Source organism: Pagrus pagrus (genome assembly GCF_965226575.1).
Source record: "Pagrus pagrus genome assembly, chromosome: 17".
Taxonomy (NCBI): domain Eukaryota; kingdom Metazoa; phylum Chordata; class Actinopteri; order Spariformes; family Sparidae; genus Pagrus; species Pagrus pagrus.
In genome coordinates this window covers 17,328,856-17,341,394 of record NC_140201.1, presented here as the reverse complement: position 1 = coordinate 17,341,394, position 12,539 = coordinate 17,328,856, and the positions used below count along the sequence as shown (strand labels likewise).

General features: G+C 40.9%; 1 protein-coding gene across 1 annotated transcript; it reads right to left on the bottom strand.

Annotated features, from left to right (window-relative positions):
- Nucleotides 1–417: 417 nt before the first annotated feature.
- nfe2l3 (nfe2 like bZIP transcription factor 3) lies at nt 418–10,891 on the bottom strand. The gene is made up of 10 exons (XM_084378644.1): nt 10,004–10,891; nt 8,084–8,164; nt 7,553–7,666; nt 6,899–7,376; nt 6,042–6,801; nt 3,759–3,850; nt 2,527–2,680; nt 2,180–2,336; nt 1,280–1,374; nt 418–1,055 (listed from the first exon to the last, which is right to left on the bottom strand). The coding sequence occupies exons 1-10, from the start codon at nt 10,517–10,519 to the stop codon at nt 929–931; spliced, it is 2,574 nt and encodes an 857-aa protein (XP_084234770.1). The 5' UTR covers nt 10,520–10,891; the 3' UTR covers nt 418–928.
- Between the last annotated feature and the right edge of the window lie 1,648 nt (nt 10,892–12,539).

The window sequence follows — 12,539 nt, the reverse complement described above, 5'->3', positions numbered from 1 at the left end:
TGTAAGATCCTAGACCTCCTTACATTTCATGTGCAGAAAATGACAAAAGGAAAACACTCAATGTTAGAGATCATTTAGCCAGAAATAACTCGGGAGCCACCTGAAAAAAGCTGTCAGTACTGATTGAAGAGGGAATTGCATCGATTCATATTTGGGGATATGGACAGTGCACGAATTCTCCCAAAATAAATGGTTTAACCTTCAACTCTGTCCAGGAAACATACAATGAGAACATTCATTTGGGGATCCAAATCATACAACAAAGCTACGACACCATTAACAAAATGCTCCAATTGATCAACAACAAAAAAACCTAGATGTAAAAATCTAAATGAACAATTACAGCCAAGTCTGCTTATGTATTTTACTTTGTATGTTTCTATGGTGTGTTAAGAATTTGCAAAGAAAACAGTGGAATTTGGTCACATAAAACCTTTATTAGAACTTCAAATAATATTTACAGGCCGAGTATACAAAATGCACTCTTGGAACAAAACATTAGTACTAGTGTGAAAAAGACAAAAATCAGCATCTTCATCATGAGAATGAATGGTAATACAAGAGGTGATCAACAGCTGAACGGACCAAAGTAGAAATTTAGAACTTACAAAATTTGACCAGGTATGAATACAGGTGGTGTTGGCTTCTATCAAAGAGTATTGTTTCTAGACTGCAAACATCACATAAACAAGTAATATGATAACGGAAGACTTCATTATACATCACAAGAACATCACCTGCTCTCTTGCAATCAGTTCAGCTAATATGTACAACAACAACATAGCTCTCCTTGACTGCCAAACAGGGTTGAAACACCTCCGAAAATAACTAAGATAGCTAAAACTAGAAGGCAAGCAAGAGGAGAGAATTCAGTCCTGAGGAAAAGGGCATAGGCGGTGCAAGGGACTGCAGGGACCAGAGGGAAGCATTACTGAGCTTCATCCTCTGGACAGGAATGCCATGTCAGTCTCTCCTCATAGAAAGAAATGACCACCTGAGGGCAGCGGGTGTTGGCTTCACGGGCAGGGACCAAATCTGCTTCATCCGAGTCTTTCCTAAAGAAAGAAAACAAAGTGGGAGAAACATTATAGCACAACACATCCATTCACTTTATCTGAAGGGAAATTCTGTTACATTTTAATTATCTCTGAGAGATACATCAAAGGAGACCATCATCAAAAGACTTAAAAGACTTAATAGGAATATTAAATGTTTCAAGAGCAGATGAATCACAGTTTGTGCCAATGAGGAAGAGAGGATCGTTTCCCTCTGTACTCACCACTTCATCAAGAACATCAACTCCCCACTACTGTCTGTCGCACCAATGATCCGCTCTGGGTCCAGGTTCCTAGCAAAGCCACGTGGTTTCTCAGCCTAAATGATGACAACAGAACACGTGAGCTTATGCAAGAAACTAGGACAGTGATTCATCCATTTTTTTCCCAAATGACGTACAGCAACTTTGAATCTGAGGCTCTAGTGATCTAAGGCTCACTCCAGGATAGGTTCAGTAGCTGCAGCATTTTAGAAAACTATAGAAAGCTATTTTCAGATACATCTTAATATATATCACACAACAAAGGTGCTCTCAAACTAGGTGTGATGCCTGAACAACTAGGTAAAGTTTACATGTGACATTTTACTAGGGCTGTAAGTCACAGATTTCGGAATGATACGGTGCATCAATTATATGGACTATTATGCTGATATCACAAAGTCTGACTCAAGACGTTTTAAATTTAATGAGGAAAAGAGAACCTGTTTGTTCACTTTAAGTGCCACATTTCTCATGCATATTTCTGATCCAGAGTATGCAGTAGCTCAAGTCAATCGACGGCACTGCAAGGCCTCACGTCTTTGCAAATTAATTGTGAAATGGCAGCTGTGGTGCTCATTGCCGTTTACTGCTGTTGTTCAGTTTTTGTTTCTTGAGTATTTAATCCGGTAACAGCATTGTCTGTTGACTCATCTTTTCTCCAAAATCCAAAATATTTCCACTCTGCCGATTTATTCCCCTAAGGGGAGTAAATATACTTGTGTTATTCTGGGCTGCTTGCCATAAGCCTGATGCTAGCACTGTTATACCCCTACATGATTAAATTTTTCTGTTTTTAAAAATAAAAATCATTTGTCAAGTAAAATGGTGACTAGAGAGACATGCAAAATGCTGTTAACTTACCACATCCTTCTTCTTGGCTTCTGTCTCTGGCTCATCTGTTGAGGCCTTCCTCTTAACGGGAGCCGGCTTCTCCTTAACGTTCTTCTGTGCTTCCAAAAACCCTGAAATCAGCTCTGGACAGTCCAGGTTCTCCTCTGGCTCCCAGGTATTGTCAGCACTACATGAGCAGGAGGAGGGGTCAGCATTTACATCTCAGAACAACCACCCCCAACACAGATTTCCATTGGTACAGGTGCAAACAATACAGTTTAAAATCCCTAGCTTGTATTCATGCAAAAGACAAAAGCACTGCACAACCCCATACCAGGGAAGCACTTCCAGCTCAGCGGGTGTCCCAAGCAACTCACTCTGTAAATCCTTTCCATTTCAGGTAGAATTCTACTTTCCCATTGACAATACGCTGGTCGAGTACTTTTTCCACAACAAATTCCTCAGGTTCCTCCTGTGTCTCCGGTGTATCCTTCTTACCCTTGGTATTCTGCTTCTTGCCCATGTTGTGCACTAAAAACGAGAATGAGAGAGTGTGTGAGAACTTTAACAGGTTTTCTCAATGCCACCCCAGTGTTTCAAATGACTAAGTTGTACATTAAGCAGCTTCTCTTAAGTTAATAGGAATAACACGAGACCAAGACCCCCCAAAACAGGCACAAATTAGGGGGGCCGTTAGCAAACACATTGTGCAGGCTGATGTTATGCTAAATACGCGGTAAAGTACACGAACATGGCACCGCGTAAAAATCAATGGTACTATTATGAAGCTAAGTTGCAGACAAACTTAGCTAACGTTGCGCTTTATGCAAATTGGCATTTAAAAATAGCCAAATCACGACATGGCGTTATGTAGGTTAGCCATCGTGCTAACTCTAGCTGGTATTATTTCAGGCCTAGTAGGCGGTAACGTTAGAGCAAATTCCTTTGACTTTACTGTGCCACATGCATTGCAATTTTGATAAAGCTGCGTGATGTGAAGAAGCAACCTAAAGTATAGCTCAATGATCTTACATTAGCAATTTGAATTAGCAAATTACGGTTAAAGCCAGGCTCTTTAAGATAAAGACACACAATCCTGAGACACTTCTACTTTTAGCTAGCCGATGTTAACTTAGACAACACATAGAAGTACACAGTACGATATGTTAGCTTACACTGACATTGTGTGCATGTAAACAGAGTTAAATAGCATACTTAGCCTACTGTTTGGAGTAACGTTAACGTTATAGCGTAGGTTAGCTCACTCTTTCTCGGCAACTGCTCCCTGCTTCAAGGTCCAACTTGTAAAACAAAGCTACCGTTAGCTTGCTTGGGTCAAGCTACTGTGTTTACGATAGGTGTTGCATGATGCAACGTGTAAAATAAAATTATTTCCGCATACGCACCCTAAAAAACAACAGGAATTGCTTCGGTGATTCCTCCTTACCACGCGGTCAGCCTTTGCTTTATCTCTTTTATGCAGCACTGACTGCAGGTTAGGTAGGCGGCAAAAGTGGGTCTTCTACGGTAGCCTGGAAGGAGAACGCGCTTCGTTCGAGAACCTGGGCAAACCAATAAGACCCGCCCACTTCTGCCTCTGGTTGGTTGCCTTCGTTGGTTGGGGTGGCCACGTTTAGGCATGAGAGATTGGGATTGGGTGAAACTACCAGGGTGAGCCAATCAGAGGCAGAATAGGGCGAACTCAACAAGAGATAGCCAATCAGAGGGTAGACAAGGGCGGGTCTTAGTGAGTAAGGCAGTGGATTTATACTTTCCACATATCTGAACTTAAACATTTTTCCATAAGTTTTGTCGATTTTTAAAACGAATCCTATTCAAGTCGACCTCAACTATAAACATATTCAATTTGGAGTTATTTTACCGTGTTTTTTAAATACAAATCAATATCAGTAAAATCAGGTGAAATTACTGTATAACAATTACATCACTATCATAAAAACAAATAATTATAGATTTGCTGAAATTTCCACTGGGATACTGTTAAAGGTGACCTCGACTATGACCATGTGACATTTGGAGTCATTTTAATTGTTTTGTTATTTTTAGTAATCCGTCCTTCAAATGCTTTGGTACGAAATACGGGATCAAGGCAGCACATCTTATATCTACTGAAGTGTTCTGACTACATCATTGTTTTTCATCATATGTCCCTGTAAGTGTGGTTTGTAAATAAAGGGCATTCTGACATCAAAAAGTATGACTTAGCTTGAGGAAGACTTGTCCTCTGATGATTATATGCTTGTTATTCAAAAACATGTAGCTAACATTGGCACAAGAATGAGACAGTCCGTTTATCTTTTCTTTTTTTTTTTTAAATCAGAAAAAACAAGGTCTGCAAGAGCATTTCAAATTCCCTAAGCAAAATCATACTATCAACATTCAACAATCACCATGCAATCAAAAACATTTGCCCCAAGCAACAAAGAAAAACAGTCGGAAGTTTATACAAACAAATATGTAAACTCTCGGTCAAAGCAGGAAATTAAATACAAATTTGTGAAGGAAAGGGGGGGGAAAAAACATGAGTCACACTATTAACTATATGCACCTTTCTCCATTTAATCACTCACTCACTCATTTGACTGTATAAAGAGGTGTGCCAGTGAATAAGATGGCAACTTATACTAAGAACTTAAATTTAACTCAGATAATCTCATACATATAAAAAGCAACATCCAAAACAACATTCAATCCTATTAAATAGAGTTGGTGATTGTATTATTTTTCCTTAATGTGATGGCCCATTCATGGCCACTTTAATAATGAAGAATTTGTTGTTAATGAGTGCACTTCAATTCCCCTAAAAGGGTTTTTTTTTTTTTCATTTAGCCAAAATCTAAAACGCAAACTACAGCTGAGGTAGAATATAATCTTGCCAAATCTCTGAAGTAACTGAAATCAAAGGGTTAAGCAAATTTCTGCTTAAAACAAATGATTCAATAATAATTTAAAACATAAAATGGTCGCCTCTTAAAATTTGTTTTTGTCAAGATAATGTGCCTCTGTGGATTGTGTACACACACACATAAAATCCAAAACACCTATCCAATGCAAATTAAGGCCTTGTCAGTTTAATCATTGGTATATTGTATGTCATCAAGACACGAGGAATACAACAAAATCTTTTTACTTATTTTACATTTCAGTTCAAAATTCTAGTGAGGACTTCATGGCCTCAAATATCTTACACAAATCTGTAAACTTTAGATAGTTAATGTCCCAATATTCTTACCACTTTGAGATAAACTTAGCATTATGAAAAAAAGATACTGCTTTGAGACCTTGATGGTCTCATGATGCATATAAGAGTTTCAGGAACCTCAGAAACTTTAATAAATACAATGTTTAACCTCCTTATACTGAGTAGTTATACATTGAGAGGCAAGATTACATGGAAACAAACAAACAGAATCCTCCTCCTAAATTTCTATCCAGTAACTGTCACAATGTTGAATTTTAGACATGTCTGGCTGTCTGCGCTTGTCTGTAAAAACAGTAAGACTCAATGACTTAAATGTTAACAGGCACAAAGAGAGACTGGTGGCACCTTCCGCAGTGTAGCTGTTGCCTTGAACTGCTCCTGATGCCTTGTCCATCTTCAAAAAGCAAATGTCCAGTGTGTAAGCTACATTTTTCCCATGAGAGATTTTATTTACAGATAACTTCTTTAATGTTCTGAGTTTCTTTTCTTTTCTTTCCTTTTTTTTTTTCTTTTTTGCAGCTTTTGTTGATTTAGGCTCCCAACAGCGGTGAATCCACACACACTTTTACAAAAAGAGGAGATCCCAAAACCAGAGTCAGGCAAGTAAAGTTCAGAAAATATCCAAAAACCTAAAAGCTCAAGTCTCAGCTTCAAATACTGAATCATTGCTTTTTCTCCTTCTTTCTCTTGTCTGTTTTGTTGCGAGCTGATGTGGTGACAGCTGGCCGTCTTACAGGCTGAACTACAACCCTCCCGTTTGCCCCGCACTGCAGGGTAAATCTTTCCGGGTTTAGGGGCTGTCCTGAATCATCCCTCAGCCTGGACAGGACGTCTCTGGTCAGCTGTTTTATCTGCTGGCCCACAGCACCCATTGTCTTGGCTGTAAGTTGTTTCTCCCTCAGTAGCCTGTCTCTCTGAGCACGCAACCTTTCCACCTCCTCCTGGAGTCCTGTGATGGCGTCAAGTTTGCGTTTCCGGCAGTTTTGCGCTGCCAGTTTGTTCTTCCCCCGCCTGCGGATGTCCCTCAGGAGAGTCACCTGTTCAGGGGAGAAACCATGACCTTCGAGGACCTCCAGGAACTCCTCCACAGGCATGTTGACAATCTGCAGGACAGAGAATGGGATGTACATGGCACGGGCGCGCATCTCATCACGACTCATGTCCCTCTGGTCAAACCTTGATCCTTCATCATCGCTCAGAGGCTCCTCTTTGATACCTTTGTGGGGGAGTGTTACAGATGGCGGGTCCAAGAAAGCAGGAGATGAGTAGCTGTGGTCATGCCACACATTTTCACTCTGATCAATGTGTGACCACGTTGTGTGGTCCATGATGCCTTTCGAGGGGAGTGAATCTACTTCACTGCTGTAGCCTGTAGCTCCACACTCATCCTCACAGTATGAACTGGAGGACGATGACATCTCAGATGAACCTGGATGAGTGAGGAGTTAATTGTATTAGTATGTATAACAAAGAGTTTCTCGTCTGTACGTACTTTAATACTAGTATTTGTAGAGATTTGAACCAACCTGGGGAGACTGGACCACCAGAGCTGCTCTCCAACGACAGGCCGGAGTCCGAGTCCAAATCCTCAAGGACCTGTGGGTCTATGCTGTCCAGACAGCCCATTAGCTGGGTATCTATAGTGTCCAGGCCTTCCAAACCGAGCTGATTGATCTGGTCAAACACTGCCTCATCCAGACAGCCACCCAGCGCACTATGCTGCAACACATTTCCAGTTAAATTACATACTGAAGCAAAGGGGAGAGCAGCCAGGCCCACCGCCATCCCTGGTGATGCATCCGAGTGTGAGGAGCCTGTGGATTCGAGTCGGAAGAGGGTTCTTTGTTGTTGGGTGACTGGCCTGGACCCAACTCCTTCAGACGTCACACCAAACGATCCAGCACCGGTTACCATAGCATCATGCAAACTGACATCCTGGCTGATGGCAGTGGTGATGTCTGTGTCGAGGTCTGACAGACGCTCAGTGACAAGGGAGTCCAACTCCTACACAAGACACACATTTGAATTTTAGCCTTTGCAATTTTGAAAAATGCTCAAAATGTACATCACTATTGAAACATCTTAATGGTTCCTAGCTTGTACATCTGAATTTGCAAACTGATATTGAGCTTTGTGTAAAATTAATTTTCAGGTGTCTTTAATGCGAGCAGACAACTTACCTCAAGGTCAGTAACAGACAGAGAAAGTAAATTGTTCCAATTCTGGTCAATGTCAATGGTAGGAGGATGGTGGTCTGCTGGATCAGAGAGTGCAGTGATGTCTTCAAGCAGACTCTGAAATGGGAAGAAAAAAAAAATACTTACATACAGCACCACCAGTGGTGTGTTTTGTTGCCAAACCGATGTCTCCAATGTGAATTAAAGTATTTGTTTCCCTGTGAGACATTCAGTAATTATTGTGCTTCAACATCCCTAATCTTACACAGTGTCACCAAAACAGCACTGTCATCAGAATGGTGCAATTTGAGTGATGAAGTCATGTGAGAACATGATTTTATGGTTAAGAGAAAGTACAAAGCAATTTTCAACTGACAGTTAGTTTTATGCAAGTTTATACACGTTTTGAAAGACTGAGAAATGCTGTAATGTGTATTCTTAAAAGAAAAAACAGTATAGTTTCTTTTCAGAATAATTCAGATATCGTTGACACCGATAATAAACCGTGACAAATGAAGGCAACTTGTGACAAACCTCTTGCTCCAGTGTGGAACTGTGAGCCAGCTGAGTGAGTGGGGCAGATTCTTCTTCCTCTTTAACTTTAGCTTCATCCTCCTGGTCGGGCAAAGAAGGGCAGACGGAGAGCAAGGAAAGATAGGATTGGGGAGCATGATGGGTGTCAGAGGATTTAAGATAGAGAAGGGAAAAAACAGTTAATTTGTTGCTGACATCCAAAGAGCCAAAAGAAAGCTACATTTCTGGTTTGGTGATCCCAATCCAGCCAATCGCAAATAAATAGATATCATCAGAAGGGATTATTGGTCTGTTCTGACAGAGAAAACATTTGTTTTAAAAACAATTGTCGTAACTCTAGAGATCAGCTGAACAGACGGCATCTAAGCCGAGCTTCTGTCGTAGTCCTGCCAACTGTAGTCAGGGGCTTCTGTGTAGCATTAGAAACGTGTGAGCTGGTGTTTGTGTGTATGACAGCAGGGCTTAGGATATGTTGATATACTAACAGTTGAGCTAATTAATTTCAGGATTACCTAACCCTTTTTATGTGTTGTAAGACACGCCTGATACAGCAAGTACCACGTTCCATGTAGGCCACCAGCTTTCGTACTCACAAAGACTAAAAATTATCTGCCATACTCAAGTGATTGAAGGGGGGTGGATTCACACCTGTTCCAAAAAGAGGACTGCTCAGTTATTCATTAAAGCTAGAGGCAAAAATATGACAAAGTGTGCTCTACACCAGCCTAGGCTCTGTCTAGGCATGTCGACTTCTACTGGAGGAGCTTTCTTTTCCAGCTTCACATGGTACATAGTTATTGATCTAGTCATGTCCTTTGACAAACCGTGTCTCCACAAACCACAAAATCTTGCCCTAGAAGCAGCTTTTACTTATTTTACAAAAGAGAGGGTGAAGAATAAACGATGTGTCAACATCACATTATCCATGTGAACAAGAACCCTGGGAGGGGGCAGTGTTCAAGTATGGACCACCGCTTTTGTGTAAGCAAACAGGGTGTGGGTCTAAGCCTCACTTCTCCACCTCTCAAAGCCCACAGCTGGCGGTTGCATCTGAAGAAAGGGGATATAGTTACACAAATGGCGACATCAACTGCCCCCAGGACATAACATGCACCAAGCAGCTGTTTCCACCCTCAGCTAGAAGAACTGGATCACTGGGAGGATTAAATATAAAAAGGTCTGGGTGTGATTACAGTCTAATATAATGGTAGTCACATATTACAGAAGGAGGCCACGCCATGAAATATGAAACAACGCATACTTCCAATCAGTGATTTTAGACAAGAACAAGCGAGTGAACCTCTTGTCAAAAAGTCAAACAGCTGCATGGTCCCCCAATAAACCGGTCTTATTTGTGAAGTTAATTCTATTGTCCTGACAAGAGAGGGCTTAATGTGACATGGTGACAGGTGCAGCTGACTGGTGAATACTTGTGATTCTGTACATCAACTACACTTCTCATTAACTGGAGATATTAATGACTTACTTATTTAGCCAAACCAGTGAGGCCTTTAAACTGAGTTACCAAATACACAATAAATGCCAGTCCTCTTATCTAGCTAGGCTATGTGGCCCAGGAGTGGTGGAGCCATTTAAAGTGAAAGTGAATGCACATTTAAAGTTCTGCCAACAGGTTATCACATTTTGTTATCTTGTTTACAGGTGCACCAGGAAATGCTGCAAAATAATAAGTTACTTGTTGGATGACATCCATCCTTACATAACATGGGCTCATGCTGCTAGTTAGCTAGTGATAGCATTAGCATTTCTGATAAGCAGTGAGGAAGTTTTAGCTATAGTTCATCACCTCAGTTATTTATTGAGTACTTTTAGTACTTTAGCTGGCCAGCCAAGCTTAATGGTCAAATACATTAACTAGCAGCACGGTCTGTTTAACTTTGTGTTACATCACACACTCGCCTCTTTAAGAAACCCGCAGGCTCCAGCGGTGCAAGGCCCTTGTCCGAGTTCAGGGGTTGTTTGGCACACTTCTTGGCCACTGTCAGGCAGGTGTTCACTGTCATCTCTGGCTTCGTCCCCGTGGCCTTCTAACCCCGGGTTGGTGTCGGTGTTGTTGCTGGTTGAAGGCCCATCTTCAGCCTTGTCAGTTGCAGACACCTGGTGCACCAGCCATGCGTTCAACTGTGTGGGGAACCGCGGGGAGCCGAGGGTCCTGACTTCGTCTAGTAGCCGTCGACTTGCAAAGAAATAGTCCAACTCGGGACATTTTGGGTGCACACTGTATCCGTCAAGAGTGTCTCTCAAATTATGAAAGGGTGTCTGGGTGTAGGCTGAGCTAGGACCCAAGTTAATCTCTATCAGAGGCGAGTAGTAGCCGCTTAAGTAGCTGTCGATATCCACACGAACTCCAATCAAACTGAGTAAGATTGTTAACTGAATCAGGCCTTCTGTGAAGTATTTTTTCGCGATTTGCATTTTCTAAATACTTTCAGAGCAATAGATAATTGTGAAATCCTGACCAAACAGTTCCTCTTTCCCCACTGGACAAAGGGAAAAAGCTAACAAAAGAGCACGCCTTCCCCTGTCAGACAAAGAGGTCCGCCTGTACCGGCGAAATCGTTAGATAGCTATGCTAGCCGTTAGCAGTTAGCTATCAGCTTTAATTACCGGTTAACGTTAACCTCTTGGCGCAAACATAGCGGAAACGTTATTCTTCAGTTCCTTATAGCGGAGAAATCATTCGTCTGCGACACCTGGCTTTCAAAACCTTCCGCAAGTTGCTAATCAAACAGAAAATGAAACATCTGAATGGCTAAATGCTGTCACCGGAGAGTGCTGCTACTGGGGAAACTTCGTTTCAGGATTTGCATGGCTCATGCAGATTGGACCAAACCGCCCACCACAACAGAATCTGATTGGACAACATGAATGTCTGTTCTTATTTTGACCAATGAGAGAAAGGGACTGTTGTTGACTACTGCCGGCCCCCACCCTGATTTATAACTCAACATGTTATCTACAGGAATAATATCAGACATCGTGCTGATATCACCTCAGATATATATATCAATCAATCTTCTTTGTAGTTTTCATTTTAATCTTTCAACAGCTCATTGATTCCGAAGGGATTTCTCAGCAGCATGGTTAGGTTGCAGTTCCGGGACAGTTTGTGCTACTGACCTGCATTCGTCCCATGTTTGTCCTGCTGGTAAGTGGCTGAATTACAGTTTGAACTTGTTCAGGCATACAGCAGGCTGCTGCATGTCTAATCCCCCATCAAAGAGAAACATCAACAGGGGACGCCTGGTGTCAGCACAACACCTTACCCACTGGACACAGATAACAAATCAGTTCATGCTTTATTCATAATCTTAATAAAAATGCATTCATCCCAGTAGGCTGCTGCAATCCATTAAGTACATAGGTACTTTCCAGATTAAAAGTCTCTTTCAGAACATGTCAGTTTATGGATACAATGTGTTGTTAAACTACCCAACTACATTATAATAGTTATGGTCATAGCGTAGCATTGCAGCATCAGTAATAACATATTCCATCATAATATAACAATAAAAACTGTGTTATTCTGCGTAATGGGATACTTTTAGTCAATATTTCAGATAAGATTTCTCTACTTTTAAGTAAAATATTGAATGCATTATATTTAATGGTAATGGAGCACAATTACACTGTGCTTTAGAAAAGGCTCAAATACTTAGATAAATACAGCACTGTTCATGATAAGACAGAAATTGCACAATGGGTCTAAGATAGCTCATACCTTGAGACTGAACACGATATTATCACAAAAATAAATGTTATTTACCATGAACTGAAACACCAGTCCCTCTCAGATGAAAATGTGATGTTATATAACTCCTCACTATTCACATTGCTCATACTGTACATGCTGTACAAGATAAAGCCTCTTGAAACTTTTTGACGTTGTCCCCTCTGGCTGAATAAGACTGATAACCTATAGGAACTGTATATAGGCTCCTGCATATATGAGCATGTACTGCAACCGAGACACAAATGGAAAAGATAAAAGGAATGAGAGCTCTCTGGGTTATGTCTGTGCCTTGTTTCTTTTTCAGTTTCACAATCACACGTCATGGAACCACACGAATAAAACAAATGTTTATACAAAATCATTGTTTTGAAGGAGCTCGGTCTGTCCTTCAAGATCTCAAGAGTGAAATATTTTGCGTTTAATAATACAATATCAAAAGGGGTGTCATTTTAGAAACATCTTGTTTTGGTCCAGTCAGGCATCCAGGGTCTCAGTCCGACCAGATTAACATGTGTTTGCTGATATCAATTATCCAAGGCTTATGCTGCCATATGTGACAGCCTTGAGTTAAACCAAAAGACAGAGTGAATTGAAAACAGAAACTGTTTGCACATTTGGAAAACATTTATTTTGGAAGAATAGAGTAAAATACATTGAGTATGTGCTGTATATAAAGTGGTGGAAGAAGCATTAATATCATAG